The sequence below is a fragment of the Wolffia australiana genome, chromosome 5 (assembly GCF_029677425.1).
Source record: "Wolffia australiana isolate 7733 chromosome 5, ASM2967742v1".
Lineage (NCBI taxonomy): Eukaryota > Viridiplantae > Streptophyta > Magnoliopsida > Alismatales > Araceae > Wolffia > Wolffia australiana.
The window spans coordinates 16,940,299-16,964,010 of record NC_135839.1 but is presented as its reverse complement, the minus strand read 5'-3'; the positions used below and the strand labels follow the sequence as shown (position 1 = coordinate 16,964,010).

At 42.2% G+C, this 23,712-nt stretch overlaps 3 protein-coding genes across 4 annotated transcripts; 1 reads left to right on the top strand and 2 right to left on the bottom strand.

The window, feature by feature from the left end:
* Nucleotides 1–591: 591 nt before the first annotated feature.
* On the bottom strand, nucleotides 592–4,527 carry LOC144703560 (putative glycosyltransferase At3g07620). Its single transcript, XM_078575751.1, has 5 exons — nucleotides 4,370–4,527; nucleotides 3,266–3,921; nucleotides 2,556–2,686; nucleotides 1,814–2,162; nucleotides 592–1,414 (listed from the first exon to the last, which is right to left on the bottom strand). The coding sequence occupies exons 2-5, from the start codon at nucleotides 3,830–3,832 to the stop codon at nucleotides 746–748; spliced, it is 1,716 nt and encodes a 571-aa protein (XP_078431877.1). The 5' UTR covers nucleotides 3,833–3,921; nucleotides 4,370–4,527; the 3' UTR covers nucleotides 592–745.
* A 9,384-nt stretch (nucleotides 4,528–13,911) lies between these two features.
* Nucleotides 13,912–17,342, top strand: LOC144703555 (Ribosomal protein S5 domain 2-like superfamily protein). 2 transcript variants are annotated; one of them, XR_013581553.1, is made up of 9 exons: nucleotides 13,912–14,103; nucleotides 14,226–14,339; nucleotides 15,635–15,735; nucleotides 16,162–16,182; nucleotides 16,528–16,600; nucleotides 16,679–16,746; nucleotides 16,851–16,965; nucleotides 17,064–17,214; nucleotides 17,298–17,342. XR_013581553.1 is itself a non-coding variant. In XM_078575746.1 (8 exons), exons 1-8 carry the CDS (start codon nucleotides 13,989–13,991, stop codon nucleotides 17,162–17,164), a joined length of 708 nt encoding a protein of 235 aa, XP_078431872.1. In that variant the 5' UTR covers nucleotides 13,913–13,988; the 3' UTR covers nucleotides 17,165–17,342. The 2 variants fall into 2 exon arrangements, 1 of the variants encoding a protein (XP_078431872.1); XM_078575746.1 differs by having other exon boundaries at nucleotides 13,913–14,103; nucleotides 17,064–17,342.
* Nucleotides 17,343–17,858: 516 nt separating this feature from the next.
* On the bottom strand, nucleotides 17,859–22,814 carry LOC144703554 (sugar transport protein 14-like). Its single transcript, XM_078575745.1, has 3 exons — nucleotides 22,645–22,814; nucleotides 21,621–22,570; nucleotides 17,859–19,212 (listed from the first exon to the last, which is right to left on the bottom strand). Exons 1-3 carry the CDS (start codon nucleotides 22,739–22,741, stop codon nucleotides 18,757–18,759), a joined length of 1,503 nt encoding a protein of 500 aa, XP_078431871.1. The 5' UTR covers nucleotides 22,742–22,814; the 3' UTR covers nucleotides 17,859–18,756.
* Between the last annotated feature and the right edge of the window lie 898 nt (nucleotides 22,815–23,712).

Sequence of the window (23,712 nt, the reverse complement as noted above, 5' to 3'; positions counted from 1 at the left end):
TCCACTATAAACAGCACCAATCTGACGCCCTTTCTCTCCCCCCCCCCTCTCACTCTCTTTCTCTCTCCACCTTCCCCCCTCTCTCTGTCTATGTCTCGGTTCTGTGCCTCCTCTCTCTCTTGGGCGATTCGATTCCGACGGGTTAATAGAACGTATTTCTCTCTCGACATATCCCGTTTATGATGTGGAATCCACCATAGCTGCCAGGTGGATTCCGCCCAGGTGAATTCCGCCAGAAATCCACCTAGCAGCCACGGTGGATTCCATGTCATAAACAGGATATCGAAATCCACTTAGAGAGTTTGGGATATACCGTGCCAAAAAAAAAGTTTGGGTTATATCTCAGATTTTCGAAAAAGTTTGGGACATACCGTGCTATTAACCCTTTATTTTAATATGTTCTTTCCCTTTCCTACAAAATCATCTACAAGAATTAGTTCTCTGTAGAGGCAAATGCTAGAACCCTAAAACTGAGTTCATAAAAAAAGTCAAACCCAAAGCCCAAACTTGAGGGCCCAGTCTTGCTCCCAGAAAATAATATTTTATGTTGTGGGTCAGATCACATTGCTCTAATGTTGGCAACATTAAAAGTAACTGCAAAAAGAATTTTCCGCTCCACCTGGAGCCTCCATCATTGAACTCCGTTGACCAAAGGTGTCCAAATCAAGGAGAGAGAAGTCAAACACGAAGCCCAAGTCTTATTCTACAAATTAAACCTTTTATTTTCATTTACAGAGGGGTCAACTCACCTGACCCTGGCGTTCATCACCCGGTTGTACCAGATGGAGTGGAGGGTCATGTGGAAGAGATCATACTTGACGGGAGCACTGTGCCACAGAAAATGCCGCTGCACCCGCCTCACGCCTAGCTGCAAAGCTTGGAACTTGTCCTCGGAGATGTCCAATAAGATCTGCTTCAGGTACGGAACTTGCTTCTCCTCGATGAAGACAGAGAAGGCAGACCAGTCGAGCACCTCGAAGAAGGGTGGCACATAGTTATCGGAGATGATAACAGGCACACACTCGTAGAAGATGGCCTCCACAATTCTGGGGCTGTTCACTTCATACCCACGAGGGCATAGGCAGAACTTGCTCTTCTTCATGTGCTCTATGTATGTCATCTTGCTTTGGACACCATGCGGCATGGGGCCAAGGATCCTCATATCTGGGTCCTTGTTCTCCCAGTGCTGAAGGATGATGGGGCGGAGATAGCCATGGAGATTTCCCGCATAGAAGACGAGGATGGGGCGGCCGTCAGCGGGGGCACCGCCCAAGTCCCTCTGCGGCTCGCGTGCCGACCGGACGTACGTCTCTGGCAGGGACACATCTCGGCCCAGTCTGAAGCCATTGGCCAGGTCTGCATTGCAGAGCGCCCTGAATGACTTACCCATGGTGTGTATGGTCTCGTATGGTGCCTGCATAATTTCCGAAGTAGAACCGATCCGTAAAAAATAAGTGAGTTTCACATCCAAAGATGAGGTTATTACGTCCAAAGACGACGTTTTAACAGTAAAAAAATATAGTTTACTAATAAAGATAAAGTTCTTAGGTCAAATGATGAGTCTTTATGTCAAGAGATGATATTTTTACGTCATAAGACCAAACATTAATATTAAAAGCTGAAGACTTTTTCGTGAAAACATGAGTTTCACCTGAGAAGATGCGACTTTTATGCTAAAAAATGAGGGTTTGACGTTACAAGATGAGGATTTCACGTTACGCAATGAGGGTTAGATGTTGCAACATGAGATTTGACATCAAAAGATGAGGGTTTTACAGTCCATGACTAGGCTTTTCTGAGAATTTTTGCTCACCCAATCGTGGCAGGCGACAAGAAAATGATCAGATCCACCGGTGCGGTTCCAGAAGGGGTACTTTGAGGCGATGGAGGTGACATACTGTTGCAGGAACACGCGCAGAGATGTTCTGTTGTGGGACCCAGGAACGTAGGACACAAACTGGAGGTGGCGGGAGCTAAAGGGCAAGTAGAAAAGATGGGCCCGGCGTGGATCCCGAACAAGAAACTTCCGGCTACTCTCCATTAGCTTCATGAACCATCCTTCAGATGCATAGATACCCTTCAGTATCGGCTGGTGGAATATGGGCTTCTTCCCCTCACTGTAAACGTAGACTTTGAGTGTCCTCTCCATCAGCTGATAGCTCCTACATGAAGGATAATTCAAGCATATTTTTTGCTCAAAATAATAATAATAATAATTCAAGCATATTTGAACCTGACATCTTTCTAACTAAACAGATCGTTTGTGTGTACAATTATCTTTATAGACAACTAAATAATTATCAATATGGAAGATATGGAATTAAATAGATTAGTTATGTATATTATTTCTGGTTGCTGTAGAAATTCAGCGCTCTTCTCCAAGATGGGTAGTAGAAGAAGCCAATGGAAAGATTGAGTAAAATAAGAATAGAACATATAAAAAATATATGACACTGAATTTTAGCTTCAAATGAATGGTCTAAAAGTATCCATTGTCGTAAAAGTAAGCAGGAGGCCTTTCATAAAGCTGTTGTGCTGAATTTTGGTCGACTAACCTTATGAACCTAGAAAAATTTCGGAAAGCAGGCAGATAAAGCTGCTCATCATGCTTGACCGGGGGTGCCTTCTCGATCTCTTTCTTCACGGCCACAAGCTCTTGATCACGTGGTGAATGCCAGAGTGGTCTCTGAAAAAAATAGGAGGAAACTGAGGAGTACGACAGAAAACAAAAATACTATCGATCACGTTTGGTACTCAATCAACGTCATCGCCAACATCATTGACTGTAGTTGACCTTGAAGATGATAATGCGGTTGATTAATTTTAGGGTGGTTGACTATGATGATGACAATGGTGTTGGTGCGGTCACCTCTGACAGTTAACGTTGCTACAACCTATACAGCCATTGCCATGTTAGCCCAATGAGGGCGTTTTGGTCATTTTGCAGCTAGAACAGCCCTCAATTTGCGAGAGGGTTGTGCAGAAGAAGTAAATCTAAAGTATGTTAGTGTCTCCCCATCCCCCCTCTCCCTCAGGGCAAAGCTTAGGAGACGCACTACTTCCTGGAGGCTCCCTCTCTCCCCCATCGGCATCACAATAGAAACTAGCAGGGTTCTATCAGACTATTGAGGCTAATCAGGCCACCTCTGATGGTTGATGATGATGGGCATTAATGATAGTTGACCTGTCTGTCAACCAAAGCCAACCTCACCAGGACTTGCTGAACCTACTTTTCATTATCATTTAAGAGAGACGAAGTGGGTACCATGGAATGGTATGCAGCATAATTCTTTATCAATATATTTGTCATCTCCTGCACAGATGTTGTGGGTACTGCTCGTCTTTTCGCCACTGGGACCCTCTGAGAGAGGGAGGTATTGTTTATGGAGGTAGGTAATTTCAAAAAACCATGATCAGTATAATTGATCTGGCTGGCATTTTCCAAATTTGCATCCTGAGCTCTGGAATCAGAAGAAGAATTGAATACAACAGCTGCCAAAGATTCCGGAATTTTCTCTTCGGACATTGTGCTCTTTGCATCAACCGATGAGGATTCATCATCAGGATCATCAGCGTCAGCCATGTCGAGATCATCATAGACATCATCTCCATCGTCTGCATCATATTCCAAGGGTTGTTCATCCGCTGGGGAAGCATCGATGGAGTCACTTAGAAGGGAAAGTCTGCCTACTGTCGCAAAGTTAAAAGATGAACTGTCCTCTTCTTGGGAACTGAAGAACTCGGGAGAAAAAGAGTTTCTTGGGGGCAGCGTGATTGTGTGGAAGATGAGCACAATGGACGCCAGAATACCGCTCAGCAGAACAATTCTCATATTGCTGTTTCAGGCTGAGATTCCTCAAGAACTCTTGCCCATTCTCTCCGCTGAAGAACAGTTTGGACAAGTCCAGAGAATTTTACATGCTGAAAAATGTAAAAAGGGGCAGAGTTTAGAACAAGTTTAACGATGCAAGATACTATGAGCGAGAACAATAACTGCTGATTAGCAACGTTTTAAAGATCAAGAGATCACACAGAGAATGCCGAAGTAATTATATAGGGAAAATCTTCCAAAACAAGAGGAGAAGTGAGAAGTTTGAGGTAAGGCTTTGAAAACAGAAACCCCTAAAATCTTTCAAAAAGAACAGAAACCCATAAAAATGCAAACCCGAGCGACCAATTTGATCGACAAAGACTGCATTACTGAGCAGAAACGACGGATCGGGAGCTTAAATCAGCGTCAGCCAGTTTACAGAACGAAATGGAGTCGATCCCTCAGTCGGGCAAAAACCCAGCAGAGATTCTCTAATCTCTAATCTACAGCACAATGCCTGCGCTAAAAATTCTCAAAAGAAATAGGGGAAACGCTTACCAAGACCGCGAAAGTAGAGAGAGCTCGAGCTTGCTCTCTTCAGTACACTGTTCTTGCTCCCTCGCAGCACTGCAGAGGCACTGCATTGGATCACCCGCAGAAGGGTAAGAGTTAGGCGGTGGCTCCTCTCTCCCCGGAGTGAAGGTCCCCACCACGTGTAGAAACAATGAAAATTGATGAATGACGGGTAATCATGGTGGTTAAAAGAACCATTGTTCATGCTACCAACTCCGATCTGAGAGACGATTTTACTGCGGTTGCATCAAACGAGGCTCGGATGAAAGACGAGGAAGGTACAGGATCTGGGATTGATTCTTGCCAGATCGTGGGTCCGCTACTGAACACAGTTCAAGAGGAGATTTTTTTCCATTCAAAAGAGAGAATTACTAAAAAGGAATTCTTCGAATAACCTTTATAATAATGGAATCATTCGAATTAAAAGTGATAAACTTCTTCCTTGTTAGGGAATGTGATCCAGGACAACTACAATGGACATGGGAAGGGCGACTAATGATGCCAAAGGATGACTAAAGACGAGACACGTATAATTTTCCAATTATGGGGATATGAGTAATGGAAGAGCCCCGTTCCTTGGTTAAGGATGGGAGGACTGTCTGTCAGCACTGTGGTGTAAAATACGCCCCAGTTTAGTAAATGCTGCTCTCTTGAGTTCTTGCAAATCTAACGTGATGACACTAGTGAAAGCATATGAGGAATGACTAAAATAAATAAAACACCTTACAAAATAACGTAAAGATATGACCTGGTTGTTGGACTACAGTTGATAATAACTAGGCAAACTATTGACCGGTTGAGATAGATAGTTGACTGGGTGGAAGAGATTGATCGTTGACTAGGGTCACATATGTTGACCAGTGATCGATCATAGCCATTAACCATTTACAGGGATAAAAGTTGACCATTGACTATGTTAGAGTTGATCATTGATTGGGTCAGAAATGATTGGATGGGGAGTGACCTTTCACAGTGCAAGAGTGACTACTAACCGAGTCAGAGTTGATCATCGATCCATTGAGTGGGCTAAAGTCGGCTATTGACTTGGTCTAAGTGATCGTTGACCGGGTCTGAGTGATCACTGATAGTACTGGTTGATTATATGGAAGTTGACCATTGTGTACGCGGTTAATGCTCAGTAATGACCAAAGAGGACCCACACCACACGAAAATTTCAACCACTTGGATAGGTCTCCAACAACCTTGAGTCATGTCTTGTGTGTTGGGTTCTATAGGCCTAAATCCGAATAAAAAAAATTAAAACGACACGCAGTCGAAGACTTTTGCGAAATCATATGGCATCAATAAAATCATGAAACGAAGTACCTTTGCACGTATTGCATCCATGATTTCTTGGATCCCGGAGCGAGATGAGTCAAGTTTCTCAAGTATGCAGCCTCTAGACGTATCCCCGCGATCTTCGGCACATTGAATCTCCTCCTCCTTATTAACAAGCCCTATTCAATCTCCATCGTCGTTATTACGTCATCCCGACCACATCGAGGATGGAGAGAGGGTGTGGGGAGAAGGGATAAGAAGGGGAAAGGCCCTCGAACAATTCTGGCATGTGTGAATTTCGTTCAGGGCCTTTCTCCTATTTATACTTAGTGGGTATTTTTCATAAAAACCTCCAAAACTTACGTATATCTTCTGACGTCCAAAAGACCATTTGCATGTGACCCTCTAGGCCCATGTATCAGTCTAGTTAACGACTCCAGCGGCCCAATAACCTTTATTGACCTTCTAATTCAATTAACTATATCATCATATATATTAATTAATGTCGGATTGATTTAACCCAATCAAAAGGTCAAGTCTCCAACATGAAGTGCCAAGCTACACCTCGTGTTGTAGAAGATACAAAGGAGGGTGTATCAACTAACTCATTGAACTTGTTCGTTATCGGTTAATGCGTATGTATAATTCCTCATCCACTTGACGCTCTTTGGACGGCTTAGGGTATGATAAATTGTCAAACCCTAATCGGTCATCCGAGTTAGTATTGATGCATTTGGAAATCATCGGAGAACTCTTCTCAGATATTTCACTACCTTGGCCAAGGACTTCATCGCATAGTCTTCCTTGAGATATCACCTCTTATACCGAGGGTGGATGATCCCATCTTGACCACTCAATCATCATCATGAAATTCTTGGTGTACCCAAACTAAGACCGTTTAGAATCCCATGATTAGAGACTTGTTGGCCATAGCCAAAGTGCAACCGTATGTCCACAAGACGTCTTTGGTGTCTCAGGTCTAAGGACCACTTACACAACTTGATATGAAACAACCTGATTGACAGTTTGGTATAATACCATTCAGCGATTCGTTCGGATCAATTCAGTGAACTTTTTCCACTAAAGAGCACCCACTATCTATCCTTAGTGTCTCCTAGCTAGGGGATCAGGCATAATCATCTTCTGAGTGAGCCTAGATAGTATTATTCTATCTGGACACTTCGATGTCCTTCTCTCGTATCCTTCAAATAGAAATATTTAGAACACATGCTTGAAAACTAGTGATCTCCATATTATGATCTCATCATAATTCACTAAGTCCGATCATGCATTCATGGACTTCATTATAAGCATCACGCGTGCTCTATAATGAATATTTTCTATTAATGAACATAGAACAAGATGTGGAATGTGTGATTGGCTTGCCAGCCACATATATTTCCATCAATCTCATGCTTGGACAAAAGCCAATCACTCTTAGTGAACAAATCCGTTGTTTAGGAGTGATACTCAAAATACATTGAGCTAATCGCTTCACCTATGGATCTGCTACAATGTCGTTCAATGGAACACGTCCATTATGTAATCTCCTACTAAAGATGGTCTTCTTAATCATGTGAAGTGTCTTAATAAGTTCACCAACTTCAGATGAGACCTAGAATATTTCACTTGTGCACTAGAACCATTGGTGTCACACAACAATGGAATAGATTTTTGATCAAGTATGAATCCAGGGTTAGTGATGAACATTTCAATCACTCTTTCTTATTTTGAAAACATCAACTACAATGATGTACTCCAATCTCGTCGTCAAGTTTTAACTTGACCTTCTTGAAAACTTTTCAATAGGTTATACTTCCATAAAATAGAGTATAACTTCAAATATAGACTTTCTATCATTTTAATCTCTTTGAAAACTCGATTTATGTAACCCTTGAGATTAAATCCATCTTGTCCATGAGCTCAAACACTTTTTTTTGTCTTCGTACGACATCAAGAACATATCTCATATTGTTTTAATGCTCATAATAGTTAGAGCTTAAGCCACTTTAGGCTTTGCACATAGAATGATATGCGTGATTAATCTTATTGTCATGGCACAATGAACCTCTCTCAGAATTCCCCATCCCAAAACTCCTTTTGGTGATGATATCTACGTTTATGGATTTGGAGAGCAGTGGTAACCTTATTGACCTATCTCTATGGATCGGTATTCTCAATACATAGGTTACTTCTCAAAAATCCCTTCATGGAGAAGATATTTGACAGTCATTCCTTAATCGAGTATAACATTCTTACATCATTCTCAATGAGTATAATTTATTCTACATAAATAATATGATAATCATGATTATATTTGTTCTCCCATTGGTCGTCATGTATACTTGCATGACTTGGTCTTCATTCTAAATGAAGACATGAGATTTGATCACTCTATCAAAACTCATATTATAACTTCAGAATGTCTACTTCAATCCATAGTTGGATTCTGGCAGCTTGCACACTTGGATGAATAATTTTAGGTGGTATCAAATATACCTTCATCCATTTCTTGATTCCATAATGATAGTGTGCTTCTATGACGAGAACGATTCTGGTGGATTGTATCATAATAGGTAGTGCTAACCCTTCCTCTGTGAACTTTTCCTTTTAACAATTTCAATTTGTCCATCAGCACATAATCCTTATCAAAATATTCACTTAATCATAATGGGTACCATACCCTTAGAGTGTTGACCAAGTTCAAAACTTGGTTGAGATGTGTGGACCAAATTCCAGAATCTATATGTTCTCGCTCATTCCAAAAGTTAGAATGGCCTCTTCATACGTTAGAGATCACCATCTCTTAGATAGAGTGTTTTGACATTCACTCAAAATCATGATGTCCAACATTATGATCGAGTTATCTAGTCCCTTCTACCTAACATTTGAACTTCTTTAGTATTTTTCTGAACAAATTTAGGGATAACTCCTCATCCAATGAGGTTATGATATTTATAGATCTGGAATTCCTTCTGAGACTAATTTTGCTCCCGCTATCTTCTTATAGAAGATATGTGTCTTTCAACAAGACAATATTTAACTAACAAAGTACTTTTTCTCCTTAGGATGGTAAAAGTAGAATCCAAAAATTTCAATTTGGATATCCATAAAATACATATCTCATAGTCCTCAACTCCATCTTATCTGAGTCGATCCTCATATTATGGGCTAGACTTTTCATTCATAAAATTGGGCTTCATTCTCTTTCCACAACTCTTATGGAATAGAATTCACAGATTAAATGGTTAACAATTTCAGCATTCATGCAACTGCAATGAGTGAATGTACACATGGGTTCATTAGAAATCTTAACTTTCTCGTCATGAACTCCACTATGTCCAATACACTTTGAATCTATCTGTTTGATGAACCATTCATCTCATAAGTAAGTGGATGGCTAAGTTGTGATAGGTAACATTTTCATGCATGAACTATGTGAACTCCATACTCAAGTATTATTCTCTTTGATCTCATCGAAAATTTTTAGTACTCTTTCAGGTATGTAGAAACATACATCCCCATGTATCGACTAATCTGTTCATAATAGATGTGATGTTGTTTTTCATGATAGGAACTTGATTATATTACAAAGATACCATATCTCCAAAGTGAAAATTGAGGTTCACTATCTAAAATAATGATCATCGTAACCTTTACAATACTTCCTAACCTCAACTTCATGTTTCCTTTTCCTCAACTATCTTTGACATGTTAAGTAATTAAAACATCATATGTTTCAACTTGCTCTAAGCAATATTAACGAGTTACCATGCATAGTTCCTCTTCTAGTGGCGTTTCAGACCATAGTATAAATATTTGTTCCTTTTTCCATCTGAAGGACATGGAACACCTTCCTATTGATCATACCAAATAAGGTGTCTCAGGATGTTACCTTGTAAAAGTTCACCTTTGACATTTTTAAGTAAGTTAAGTTCGAGTCATGAAGGAATTGAATCACAAGATCAACAATAAACTGAACAGCGAACCATTCTCCTAGTAGCTATCACTCTCTTTTTATTTCAATCATCTCCAGCATATCATCATACGTAGAAGATCCCTCAACCGCGTGAGCTTTGAATAGACTCCTGGGATTGCACATCTATAAGTCCTATTCTACTCTTTAAACAACCATCATATAGTGTTACATGGTCTTAGGTTCTATGTCTTTATGCTACCTCAATAGCCTACAGCTCATTGATGATGTGTTAACATTGAACCATGTCATAGTGAACTCTTCACTTCAACTTTTTAATCGTATCCCATCATCGAAATCGGCATCGTTTGTAAGGACATAAACTAATGTTTTAGACTTGAAGACTCTCATCAATTTCATGAGCACATCATAAATTATCGACCTGTCAATGAGTTGCATCAAACATACAATCTTATGGGCTACTTGACGACGAGTGTTTATAGGAGATTAGATCCACCACCGTCTACATGAAGTCAATATCTTTATCCTCACATACATTTCAGACATGATGGCATGGATTAAAATTGTGATGTAGAGAATTGTGACATATAGTTCATCACATCTCCTACCTATCACACCTGTCACATGACCTAGGGTTTTGAAAAAATCCATCGCACTTGCATCACACGTCATGTGCCCTCACTTCTAGTCCTCATCCTTTAACCAGACGACATCCCCATCATACAGGGTGTAAAGTTATATGAACTTTTTTTACAAGTCTCTCAGTCTCTCTTTTTCTCTCTCTCTCTCCCTCTCTTATCTCTCTCAGTCTCTCTTTCTCTCCTCTGTCTGGGTCTCTTTCTCTCCCTCTTATCTCTCTCAGTCTCTATTTGTCTCCTCTCTCTTGGTCTTTCTTGCTCTTATATCTCTCTCTCTCTATCTTTCTTTCTCTTCTTCTTCTCTCTCTTTCGTCATTTTAAAATATATCACCACTCTCATCTATGATGGCTTCCCTTCATGTCACCTGTTTGAGGCCCTCCATTACTGTCACATCCCCATCACCAATATTTTTTCACGACATCTGTCACGCCTATGTGATTGCGGTGAATAGCGTGATGTGTGACATTCCATTCCCTAGGTTACACGCTAGCTTTAGTATAATGTCTCTTATCGGGGGACCTGTTGAAATCAGCGCTGACAGCTCCATTGGAATAGTGGTAGTCCTTTGTTGTTCATATGAGTTCTGACACATTCTCTAGTTCCATGCCTAGAAGTTCGTCTGATTTTACCTTGTTTTTCAATATAATAATATGTGGCATGGGAAAATAATAATATGTGATAGTCAGTTTTAATCCCTTTGAGGAAGAAGGTGGTTGGATGTCAATGGGTTTACTTACTAATTTGATGCACATGGAGCTTTGGAAAGGTATAAGGCAGACTCATAGCCAAGGGCTACAAAGCTGAATTGGGATAGTAAGGATCCTCATTGAGACTTTTCCCTTCCCAACATGGTTCAACTTCGAAAGGATCCTAATTTCACTTGCTATATTGGACATTAAGAATGTGTTTATGCATGGATATTGAGAACAGGACATATATATGTCAATTCCTCATGTGTTCCAACTTGAGGATTCTCCAAATATGAGCTACAAACTGCACAGAGTCTTGTGTTGACTTAAAAAGTCTCCAAAAGTGTTGTTTATGAAGTTTACTCAAGCAATGAATAATATGTGGTTTCAAATATAGCAATGGAGATCACACGACTTTTTTTAAACATTGTCAGCCATATGGACTGAAAGTTCTCATTGTCTATGTAGATGATATTCTTATCACTAATGAATGATGAATAATAGATTAAGACAAACAGTAGGAATTGGCGCAAAAAATTGACATTAGATCTTTGGGCACCATGAAGTTTTTTTGGGCATTGAGGTGGCTCACTCTATGGCATCTTTATTTCTTAGCACAAATATATCTTGGACATGCACAAGGATATGGTGTATGCTTAGCTTTAAACCAATAATTACTCCAATAGATATTAATGTGTAACTTGAAGCTGGTACATACACTGCTCTTGTTCATAAATGTTTTTTTCCAGACATTGGTTGGAAGGTTAATTTATCTAAACCCCACTCACCCAGATCTATCTTATGCAATCAGCTCTCTTTGTCAATTTATGAAAAAGTCGCATGAGAACTATTTGAAAGCAGCCAACCGGGTACCCGCATATTTAAAGAACACTATCAGTTATGGCCTTTTATTTACTTGAACATGGGGTACACCAATGGATATATACACTGATGCAGATCATGCCAACTCAGTCATAGGTCGAAGGTCTACCTCAGGATATTCCTCCTTTACTCTTAGTAGTCTTATCACTTGATGCAATAAGAAGCAGACAGTTGTTTCCAGATCAAGTGTCAAAGCTGAATTTCATGCCATGGCTCATGGAATCAGTAAATCTCTCTGGATAAAGAGCATACTGGACGACCTAAATACGTCTAGGTTTGATGGTAAGTACGTCTGTGACAATCAGTCAGCATTTGCTCTTGCCAAAAATCCAATCCAACATGATAGAACCAACCAAATGGATATTGATTGTCAATTTATCTAGGAGAAGATTTATGAGGCATTATTTTTCCTACGTACACGGAGTATCTGAACAAGCAGCTGACATACTTATGAAAGGACTACCAGGCCCCCAGTTCCAGAAGTTGATGTCCAAGTTAGGCGCACATAACATCCATACCCAACTTGCAGGAGGGTGTTAGATTATCAGACATATCTTCATTCATATTTACATTACACAATCATCAAGGACGGGGACGAAGGACAGGATGGGACGAAGGTCATCCCGTCCTACATTCCAATTTTTTAGAAGTTCATCCAAATTGTTCCTCAAAGAGTTCGTCCCATCCCTCATATTTTTTTCCATGTCCCGTCCTGTCCAAATACTGTCCCGTCCAACACCTTTTCGTCCCGTCTCACATCCGGGTCAAAACAGTTTATTAGGCCACTCAGAATTTGCCACGGGGCACAACGCGTGTCGAATTCCAGCTAGATATCTCATGCCGATACATGACTCTGGCAAGATGCAGAAACCATTCTGTATGTCGTCCATGGACGAAATAATTGTATCATTTGGGGATCAGAGGATGATTCTTCGTCTTGTCAATATTCCGAACTCCGGGACGGGACGATTTGTTCGTCCACGGACGAAATTACCGTCCCATCCGCCTCGGTGAACTATATTGGGTTAATAGCACGGTACATCCCAAACTACGTCCAAAATTTGCGAGTTAACCTTAGCTTTTTTTGGCACGGTATATCCCAAACTCACTAAGTCGACTGAGATATATCCCGGTGATGACGTGGAGTCCATCGTGGTTGCCAGGTGGATCTCCGGCCAGATTTTTACCTGGTGGAACCCACCTGGCAGCCATGCTGGATTCCACGTCATCACCGTGATGTCTACCTGCCAAGGGTTTAACTTAAAGAGAGAGAGAGAGAGAGAGGCATTCTAGAGAGAGAGTGAAGGAGAGAGAGGCATTCTGGAGAGAGAGTGAAGGAGAGAGAGGCATTCTAGAGAGAGAGTGAAGGAGAGAGAGGCGTGCTTGAGAGAGAGGAGAGAGAGGCGTTGTTCTCTAGAACACCTCTCTTTCTTTCTCTAGAACACTTATCTTTCTCTCTCTAGAACACCTCTCTTTCTCTCTCTAGAACCTGCCAAGGGTTTTCTGATAAGAGAAAGAGGCATTCTAGAGAGGGAGAGGGAGAGAGAGAGGCGTGCTAGAGAGAGAGAGGTTCAAGAGAGAGAAAGAGAGGTGTTCTAGAGAGAGAGGTATTGTTCTCTAGAACACCTCTCTTTCTCTCTCTAGAACCTCTCTCTCCTTCTCTCTCACTCTCTCTTTCTAGAGAGAGAAAGAGAGGTGTTCTAGAGAACAACGCCTCTCTCTCTAGAACACCTCTCTTTCTCTCTCTAAAACCTCTCTCTCTCTCAAGCACGCCTCTCTCTCTCCTTCACTCTCTCTCTCTCTCTCTTTTTAAGTTAAACCCTTGGCAGGTAGACATATCACAGTGATGATGTGGAATCCAGCGTGGCTGCCAGGTGGGTTCCGCCAGGTAAAAATCTGGACGGAGATCCACCTGGCAGCCACGATGGACTCCACGTCATCACCGGGATATATCTCAGTTGACTTAGTGAGTTTGGGATATACCGTGCCAAAAAAAAAGATAAGGTTAACTCGCAGATTTTGGACATAGTTTGGGATGTACCGTGCTATTAACCCAACTATATTCATACTGCTCTTCTATTCCTTTTTAAGTGGACAAATGTTGTAAGTGGCCCCAATGTACAATTGAGCTGACATTTTCTCAAGAGGGTAAATCTAGTGAGGTTGGGAGAGAAGAGATATGGGAACTGCAGAGGAAGTTAGGGCGGATGGTCGCACTTGTACGCAGTTAAGGCCTCTTGGATGTACTCGAAACCTGCTCCACCGGGCTCATGGCTCTGCGCAGTGGTCGCAAGGTAAAAAATCAGGCTTTTTTCTCTATACCCTTTTTCTTATTTTCTTGTTCTTCGCTGTGCGATGGGAATTCTTGTGTATCGTTGCTGTTTTAGCTGTTTTAATCGTTTTAGTGTATAATCAGGGGACACCATCGTGTTGGCTGCGGTTTATGGGCCGAAAGCCGGGGTGAGGAAGGGGGATAATCCTGAGAAATCATCGATCGATGTTGTTTGGAAGCCGAAAACTGGACAGATTGGTGAGTTTGCAGCTATCATGTTGGTTGATTTTTCTGCTTCATTTCGAAACTATAGCTCGTTGCCCGCGCTTGTGAATTTTTTTAAACAGTTCTATAGCAGTGAAAGATTCCATATTTTGTGTTTTTCTGTTCCACTTGTTAATGAGTTATAGTTTTGGCCTATTGAGCGCGGAAGAGGAACTATCGTCATTTAAGTTTGCGACTGTTTATATTTTATAATTAGAGTCTGGATCTGGGGAAGGAACGAGAGAAAAACTCTACCCGGGAAGTGTGTCTTGGTCCCACTCCCTCTCTCTTCTTCTCCTGACATCCTTCACCTTTCTGGATCTTTTTTCCTTGATCTCCCTCCCTCCCTCCCTCTCTCTCTCTCTCTCTCTCTCGCTCTCTTTCTATCTCTCTTTATCGTTATATCTCTCTCGCTTTCTCTTTCTATCTTTCTTTACCGTTATATCTCTCTCTCTCTTTCTATCTTTCTTTATCTTCATATCTCTCTCTCTCTCTTTGTCTTTCTCTTTCTATCTTTCTTTATCTTCATATCTCTCTCTCTCTCTTTGTCTTTCTCTTTCTATCTTTCTTTATCTTCATATCTCTCTCTCTCTTTGTCTTTCTCTTTCCATCTTTCTTTATCTTTATATATCTCTCTCTCTTTCTCTTTCTCTTTCTATCTTTCTTTATCTTTATATCTCTCTCTCTTTCTCTTTCTCTTTCTATCTTTCTTTATCTTCATATCTCTCTCTCTCTCTTTTTCTCTTTCTATCTTTCTTTATCTTAATATTTCTCTCTCTCTTTGTCTTTCTCTTTCTATCTTTCGTTATCTTAATATCTCTCTCTCTCTCTCTCTTTGTCTTTCTCTTTCTCTTTCTATCTTTCTTTATCTTCATATCTCTCTCTCTCTTTGTCTTTCTCTTTCTATCTTTCTTTATCTTCATATCTCTCTCTCTATCTCTTTATCTCTCTTTCTCCCCTCTCTCCGTCTCCCCTCTGTCCTTTCTCTCTCCTCTATCTCTCGTTATCTCTTCATCTTTCTCTACCCTTTTTACCTCTTCCTCTCTCTTTCTCTCTCCTTTTCTCTCTATCTCTTCATCCTTCTCTTTTCCTTTTCTACCTCTCTCTTTCTTTCTCTCTCTTTCCAATTATTGAAGTTGTATCTTCGATGAATTTAAATATCAGTGGAAATTGGTCGTAAGACTTGGTGAATCAATTCGTTTCACGAAAAGGAAAAGAATCAGATATTGAATTTCGTGGTTGATCAAATACACCTGTGATTCTTATTTATAATTTGCATTACTTTTCAGGTAAAGTAGAAAAAGAGTATGAAATGATTTTGAGAAGAACCCTCCAGAGTATATGCATTTTAACGATTCATCCAAACACCACGATTTCTGTGATACTTCAGGTGAAGTGTAGTTTTTCTGATTTTTAAAAATTTCTTTTGCACTATGCTCTTGCTTATATTTTCGCCTTTATTTCCTTAGCGGGGTTATTTTCTTACCTTACTGTCACTCGTACATTGGTGAAATATTAACACAAGTCAACGCAAGGTCCTACATCATGTTTCATCGTGAATTCTTTCAGAAAATCATGTTTCATTGACAAACCTTTTTCGATGGCTTTCTCTCTCTAATTTCGCCACCATATTTTGTATTCTCTTTTTTAGATGTAAAATTTTATATTATTTTTTTGAGAAAAAAGGTTTTAGCTTTTTTCTTATAAAAAAGGTATTAAAATTTTAAACATTTGGAAAAATTCTCAATGAGTAAGTTCATTTAGATTGTTGGTCTTATTGCATATCATCTGGTTGAACTATTTTATATTTTTGCAGGTTATCGGTGATAGTGGAGCTGTATCCACGTTTAAGTGTTAAGGTTATTGTGTTCAAAAGTAATTTTGTCAAGGTTATTGTCAAGTTTCTCTTAAGCAGGGTGTCGCTCTTTGACAGTTGTGTTTGCCTATCTCTGGCGAAGTCACTGTGAAATAAATCTAGGGCACTATTTCCTAACTTGATCAAAGGAAGGTGGAAGATATCAAGAAAGTTTAGACATATTTTACTCAGTTGAAATATAACTCCGAGGACCGAGAACTGGATGTTAGCCTCATTTTCTCGTGTTTAAACATCCAATTACAGGATAGTTTCTCGGAAAGTTAAATTTTTTGTACTGTAATTAATTTCCTTAATCAGGTTTCTTAGCTCCTCCCGTGTGCAATCAATGCATCATGCATGGCCCTGATGGATGCTGGCATACCTCTGAAGCACCTTGCAGGTCTGTCAACGGTCAGGTACTGTCTTCTTAATCTTTCCGTCATATCTGATTGCATTTTGTTCTTGTAAACTTGCGCAGTTTCGGTATCCTGCGGCTTGACGAGAGGAGGGTCTCTGATTCTCGACCCCTCCAAAGCAGAAGAGGAGGTAATAAGAAGTATTTTAACATTCGTTCCATGTTTGGGGGCTTTTATGGCGTTTTATTTTTCCCATTCTTAATTTCATTCTTCCGTCCTACAATTGTGAGCCAGGATCTGCAAGGCCTTGTGTGCATGGCTTTTCCCAACACTCCTCTGACTGTTCTTGAAGAGCCTTCTCCCATGGAACAAGGGCTTATTACTTGCTCATCTCATGGGCCATTGTCTGGTAAAGATCATGCACACACTCTCTCCCACATTACATGTCTATTGGTCTTGATCCTCATTCATCATCTTGCTTTACTTTTCATTCTCCTTGCTTCTCAGTAAAAGACTATCTTCATTGCATTGAGTATGGCCGAGCATCAGGCGCAAAGATTTCGGAGTTTTTGAGGACAAACCTACAGCTGGGCCAAACCCCCGCATGACCATCCATCAACTATTTGATCAGCTTGATGGGTGTTTTTTGGGGAGGAAGGTTTTGCACATTTTCTCAGAGTTTTGAAAAGTTTATTAACTTCTGCCTCCCCAGGGGTACTTAGGCACATTAGTGTATTTCAGGCTCTCATGCCATTTCCATTTGTGCAATTTCCTCTCAATTTTGAAGAGCTGCCAAGAGTGAAGAATCAAGTTACAGCTTGGCCCAACAACCCCTCATTCAACAGAACAAGAAGTTTGGAAAAAAAGGTATTTACCACTTCGCATGTAAAAGTTCTGGGCAAAATGAATATTCTCTAGGAACCCAGAAAAGTTATGTTTTATAAAAATAACCGCACTTAATCTCTCTATCCCCCCCCTTCGTCAAGGTTCATATCAAAGAGCCCTTGCATATATATAAATGTATATACCATCGATATTACACAATTAGTATGGTGCCCAGACCCATAGATCAGTTAGAAAATAGTAAACAACTGCAAAAACTTATTGAACCAGCAACACGCTGCAAAGAGTCTACTGCTTGTTTCTAACAAAAAACATCAGGAAAACCTTAGACCTGTAAGAAGAAGACACTTATGGAACCAGCAACCCGTTACAAAGAGTCTACGGCTTGTTTCTAACAAAAAGCATCAGGAAAACCTTAGACCTGTAATGCATAATCCTAGACCTGTAAAAGGAAGAAACTCATGGAACAAACAACAGATTACGAAGAGTCTGATCTGTTTCTAACAAAAAGAAACAGGATAATTATACACCTGTAGTGGATAATCCTTAACATACCACCAAATAAGAGGAAGATGAAGAAGAAGAGGAGAAAGAAGAATTACAATAGGAAGGAGGAGGAAGAGAAGAAGAAGGAATGATCCTAGACAGACCACCTATGAAGGTTCGATCAAAGAGGAGGAAGAAGAAGAGGAAGAGGAAGAAGTAGAAGAGGAGGAAGATGAGGAAGAAGAAGAGGAAGAGGAAGAGGAAAAAGTAGAAGAGGAGGAAGAGGAGGAAGAAGAAGAGGAAGAGGAAGAAGTAGAAGAGGAGGAAGAGGAGGAAAAAGAAGAGGAAGAGGAAGAAGTAGAAGAGGAGGAAGAGGAGGAAAAAGAGGAGGAAGAGGAGGAAGAAGAAGATGAAGAAGGAGAAGGAGAAGGAGCGGAAGGAGAAGAGGATGAAGAGGAGGAGAAGAGGAGGAAGAAGAAGAGGAAGAAGAAGGAGGAGAGGAAGGATAAGAGGATGAAGGGGAAGGAGAAGAGGAGGAAGAAGAGGATGAAGAAGATTAAGGAGAAGGAGAAGGAGAATGAGAAGGAGAAGAGGATGAAGAAGAATAAGGAGAAGGAGAAGGAGAATGAGAAGGAGAGGGAGGAGAAGAAGGAGAGTGAGAAGGACACGGTAGAGAAGAAGAGGAAAAAGAGGAAGAAGGAGAAGAAGAGGAGGGAGAAGAAGAGTAAGAAGAAGAGCAAGAAGAAGAAGGGATAATCCTAGCCATACCACCTAAGAAGATTCGATCAAAGAGGAAGAAGAAGAAGAAGAAGAAGAAGAAGAAGAAGAAGAAGAAGAAGAAGAAGAAGGGTTGGGGTGGTGCAAGCGCAAGTCAGGCAGGGGAAGGGGAGGGGGCCTTGGAAGTGAGGGGGGGCTGAGGGGGGAGGGCGAAGCGGCGCCAGAACCAGTGCTGGGCAAAGAGGCGGGAGACGTCGTCGATGGGGAGGCGCTTGGTCTCGGGGAGGAGGAAGAAGACGAAGCAGGTCATGAGGAGGACGAGGGCGGCGAAGAGGAGGAAGACGCCCCAGCGCAGGTGGCAGAGCGAGGCCAGAAAGCCCTGCGCGATGGCCGCCGTGAAGAAGAGGTTGACGCACACGACGAGGCTCTGGCCCGCCGAGCGCGTCTCCAGCGGGAAGATCTCGCTGGGCACGAGCCAGCCCAGCGGACCCCAAGACCAGCCGTAGGCCGCCACGAAGGTGCAGACGGCCACCACCAGCACCGCCGCCAGGCCCCGCGACAGCTCCTCCCCGCGCCCCAGCTTGAGCGCCAGCGTCACCGCCACCACCCCCTGCACCCCCCACCCCCCGGTGAGAACTCGCGCCAACGTGTCTATTATGCATGAAATGAATGCAGACAACAGACTCCAGACTACAGAGAGAGAGAGAGAGAGAGAGAGAGAGAGAGAGAGAGAGAGAGATTTGGGCAGATAGAGAGAGAAAGATATGTATGGGCAAAGAGCGGGAGAGAGATGTGGACAAAGAGAGGGAGAGAGATGGGCCGAGAGAGATAGAGAGAGGGAGAGAGAGAGATGTGGGCAAAGAGAGGGAGAGAGATGGACAGAGGGAGTGACAGTGAGAGAGAGAGGGAGAGGGAGAGAGAGAGAGCAGAGAGAGGGAGAGAGAGGGACAGAGGGAGTGACAGTGAGAGAGAGAGGGAGAGGGAGAGAGAGATAGCAGAGAGAGGGAGAGATGGGCAGAGAGAGAGAGAGGAGACAGAGAGAGAGAGAGAGAGAGAGAGAGAGAGAGAGAGGGGCAGAGAGAGGGAGAGATGGGCAGAGAGAGAGAGAGATAGGCAGAGAGAAGGATGAGCAGAGAGAGAGATGGGCAGAGAGAGAGAGAGCAGAGAGAGAGATGGGCAGAGAGAGGGAGAGATGGGCAGAGAGAGAGAGAGAGAGAGCGAAGAGAGAGATCGAAGAGAGAGAGAGATGGGCAGAGAGAGACAGAGAGAGAGAGAAGGGCAGAGAGAGAGAGATGGGCAGAGAGAAAGAGATATGGGCAGAGAGAGAGAGATATGGGCAGCGAGAGAGATATGGCTGAGAGAAAGAGAGATGGAAGAGAAAAAGAGGTACTAGAGAGAGATGGGGGAGAGAAAGAGAGATAGGAGAGAGAGAGAGATTGCAGTAAATAGTTGCAGATGGGTATTAATACAGAAATCTTTGCAGATGGATATCGGTGAAGAAAGAGAGATTTGTGGTTACTGTCTTACTGATATGTGAAGAGATATGTCCTTACTGATGACGAAATATTTGCCGATGGATATCGGTGAAGAGAGAGAGAGACAGAGACGAGCATAGAGAGATTTCAGTGGAGAGAGATACGTGGGTACTGATACAGAAATATTTGCTGATGGATATCGGTGAAGAGAGAGATCGAGAGTGATAGATGGGCAAGGATAAAGAAATATTAGGAGATGGATATCGGTGAAGAGAGAGATCGAGAGTGATAGATGGGCAAGGATAAAGAAATATTAGGAGATGGATATCGGTGAAGAGAGAGATCGCGAGAGATGGATGTGCATGAATAAAGAAATATAAGGAGAAGGATATCGGTAAAGAGAGAGAGAGATAGAAATGGGCAATGATTAAAGAAACAAGTGCAGATGGACGTCGGTGAAGTTAAAGAGATATGGGAAATGATGAGGAAATACTTTCAACGAGATAAATATAGAGAGAGGGACATGAATAAGAATCCATAAGTGACGGGTATCGACAACGAAATATTTGTCGTGAGACAGATAGGGAACAGATATAGACAGATAGAGACAGATAGAGAAATAGAATATATAGAAATGCAAAGATAGATAGATACATAGATATATAGATGGACGGAAGGGCAAAGAAAGATATATAGATAAAAGGGCAAAGATATATAGATAGATACGTAGATACATAGATACATAGAAGGGCAAAGATAGACAGATAGAAAGAAGAGCAAAGATAGATAGATAGATAGATAGATAGATAGATAGATACATAGGAGGCAAAGATAGATAGATAGACATATAGAATGGCAAAGATAGATAGATAGATAGATAGATAGACATATAGAATGGCAAAGATAGATAGATAGATAGATAGATAGACATATAGAATGGCAAAGATAGATAGATAGATAGATAGACATATAGAATGGCAAAGATAGATGGATAGATACATCGAAGGGCAAAGATAGATAGCTACATACATTCATAGAAGGACAAAGATAGATAGATAGATACATAGGAGGACAAAGATAGATAGAAATAAGAGCAAAGATAATTCGATAGATAGAGATAGAGACAAAGAGAGATAGATTGATAGATTTAGAGACAAAGAGAGATAGATAGAGATAGATAGATAAAAAGATAGATAGAAAGATAGATAGATAGAAAGATAGATAGATAGATAGATAGATAGATAGAGAGAGGTAGATAGAGAGTCAAAGATTGATAGATAGAGAGAGAGAGATAAGTAGATAGAGAATGAAAGATTGATAGATAGAGAGACAAAGATAAGTAGATAGAGAGTGAAAGATAGATGGAGAGAGAGAGAGTCAAAGATTGATAGATAGATAGAGAGAGAGAGATAAGTAGATAGAGAGCGAAAGATAGAGAATGGAGAGACAAAGCTAGATAGATAGATAGAGATAGAGACAAATAGAGATAAATAGATAGATAGATAGATAGATAGATAGAGAGAGAGAGAGAGAGAGAGATTACCATGGAGAGGATCATCTGGGCGCCGGCCTGGAGGAAGAGGACCCGGCGGCCGACCCGGTCGACGACGGCCATGGACACGAGCGCGCCGAGCACGAGCATCGACCCCGTGATGATGGCCGAGTACAGCGCCGCCCCCGACCCGAACCCCACACTCTGAAATATCACCGGCGCGTAGAACAGTATCGAGTTCATCCCCGACAGCTGCTGGAACGCCGGAATCCCCACCGCCCCCACCACCAGCTGCCCCCTATTCTCCCTCCTCACCAGATTCCGCCACGCGTCCTCCCCCGCTGCCGCCGCCGCCGCCGCCACCAGCCCCTCCACCTCCCCCTCCACTCCCCGCGTGCCACGTATCCTCTCCAGCACCCGGCGCGCCTCCTCCACGCGCCCCCGCTCCACCAGGCTGCTCGGCGTCTCCGGCAGACACGCGCCGCCCGCCAGCATCAGCGCCGCCGGCACGCACGCCAGCCCCAGCGACAGCCGCCACCCCCACGGGTGAATCCTGGCCGTGAAATAGTTGATCACGTCCGCGATCACGATGCCCAGGCAGGTCGTCAGCTGGAACAGCTGGTTCACCGCGCCGCGGATCCGCGCCGGCGCGATCTCGGACAGGTACAACGGCACCGCCTGGTTCCCGAACCCGATACCGACTCCGAGAAGGATCCGACCCGCTATCAGCATCCCCACGGTCGTCGCCGCCGCGTTGACCGCGCCGCCGCAGAAGAAGCTCGCCGCCGCCAGCATGATGCTGGCGCGCCGCCCGCGCCGCCGCGTCACCGGCGCCGCCATGAACGTGGCCGCCAACCCGGCCAGGTACAGCGCCGACGTGAACAGCGTCAGCACCTGGTCGTCGTACTTGCAGTAGTCCGTCTCGTGTAGCCGCGCTTGCTTCCTGCTGTACACTCTCGGGAAGAACTCCTTCAGGAAATCGTCCATCGACGTCACCCCCCCTGCCCACCATCATGATGATCATGATATGATGATGATATGATGATATATGATGATGATGATGATGGTTGGTTACCGGAGACGCCGAGGTCGTAGCCGAAGAGGGAGCCGCCGAGAGAGCCGACGACACAGGCGAGGACGAAGTAGCCGGTGATGCGACCCTCTTCGGCCATGGCTGATCCGGAATCTATCTCTATCTCTGGGACAAGACTGGCTCCTCTTCTCTGTCTATAAATATCTATGGTTTTTGTCTGTAGATTAATGACAGCATGGGCGGATCCTATCCGGCTCCTCCATACCGGTTCGTTAGTGAGCTTGGACAGGATGTCATCAGGTTTGGCTTACATATGTTTGACCCAAATGTCTCTCTCTACGTAATTCCCACCAATCCTTGGCGTCCATCTGTTCTGTCTCTACTTCCCAACGGTTCTCTCTCTTTCTCCGGTTATATTGGAATTCAAGTACTAAGAAACATCTAAATAATTGTCAATTGGAATTGCGTCATCGCCACCATCCTGCATCTTGTCCCAAACGTCATCCATCCATCCACATTTCGTCATCGTCACTGTTCCCCATCCTGTGCCAGCCACGAAAGGCTTTGCGCAGAAATTCGCACCGCACATTTGCTCAAATTCTGAAATACGCCAACAACGCCATTAAAAACTTTTTATTGCATTTTTTCACCTGCAACGCCCGACAGAGAGCCATTTTAAGGGTATGCACGAATGAAAATTTTAAGAAATTATAAGCGTGGAAATCCTATTTTTCTTATAGATGTGCCCTTTTTCTTTAATTTTTCTATTTTAAAAACCATTTTCTTACTCTGATAAAATCCCAAAAAATTGATAAAATTCTTAACTTCATCTCTATATGAATTTATATTGGTAAACTAAGTATTTAATCCTGCCAATTTCTTTTAAACAGAGTTATTCCAGGCTTAAATTAATTTCATAAAATTTGTGAATTACCAGGAAATAGGGAAAAATCAGGCATTCACTTGGAATAATAAATGGAATGTAAATATATAGAAACCCTATTTTAAACTACTGAAATGTACAAAAATGTGGTAATTATATAAAATAACAACACATAATAACTTTATCAATTCCAGGTTTATGAAAAAATTTGCTTGTTTATGATTCCA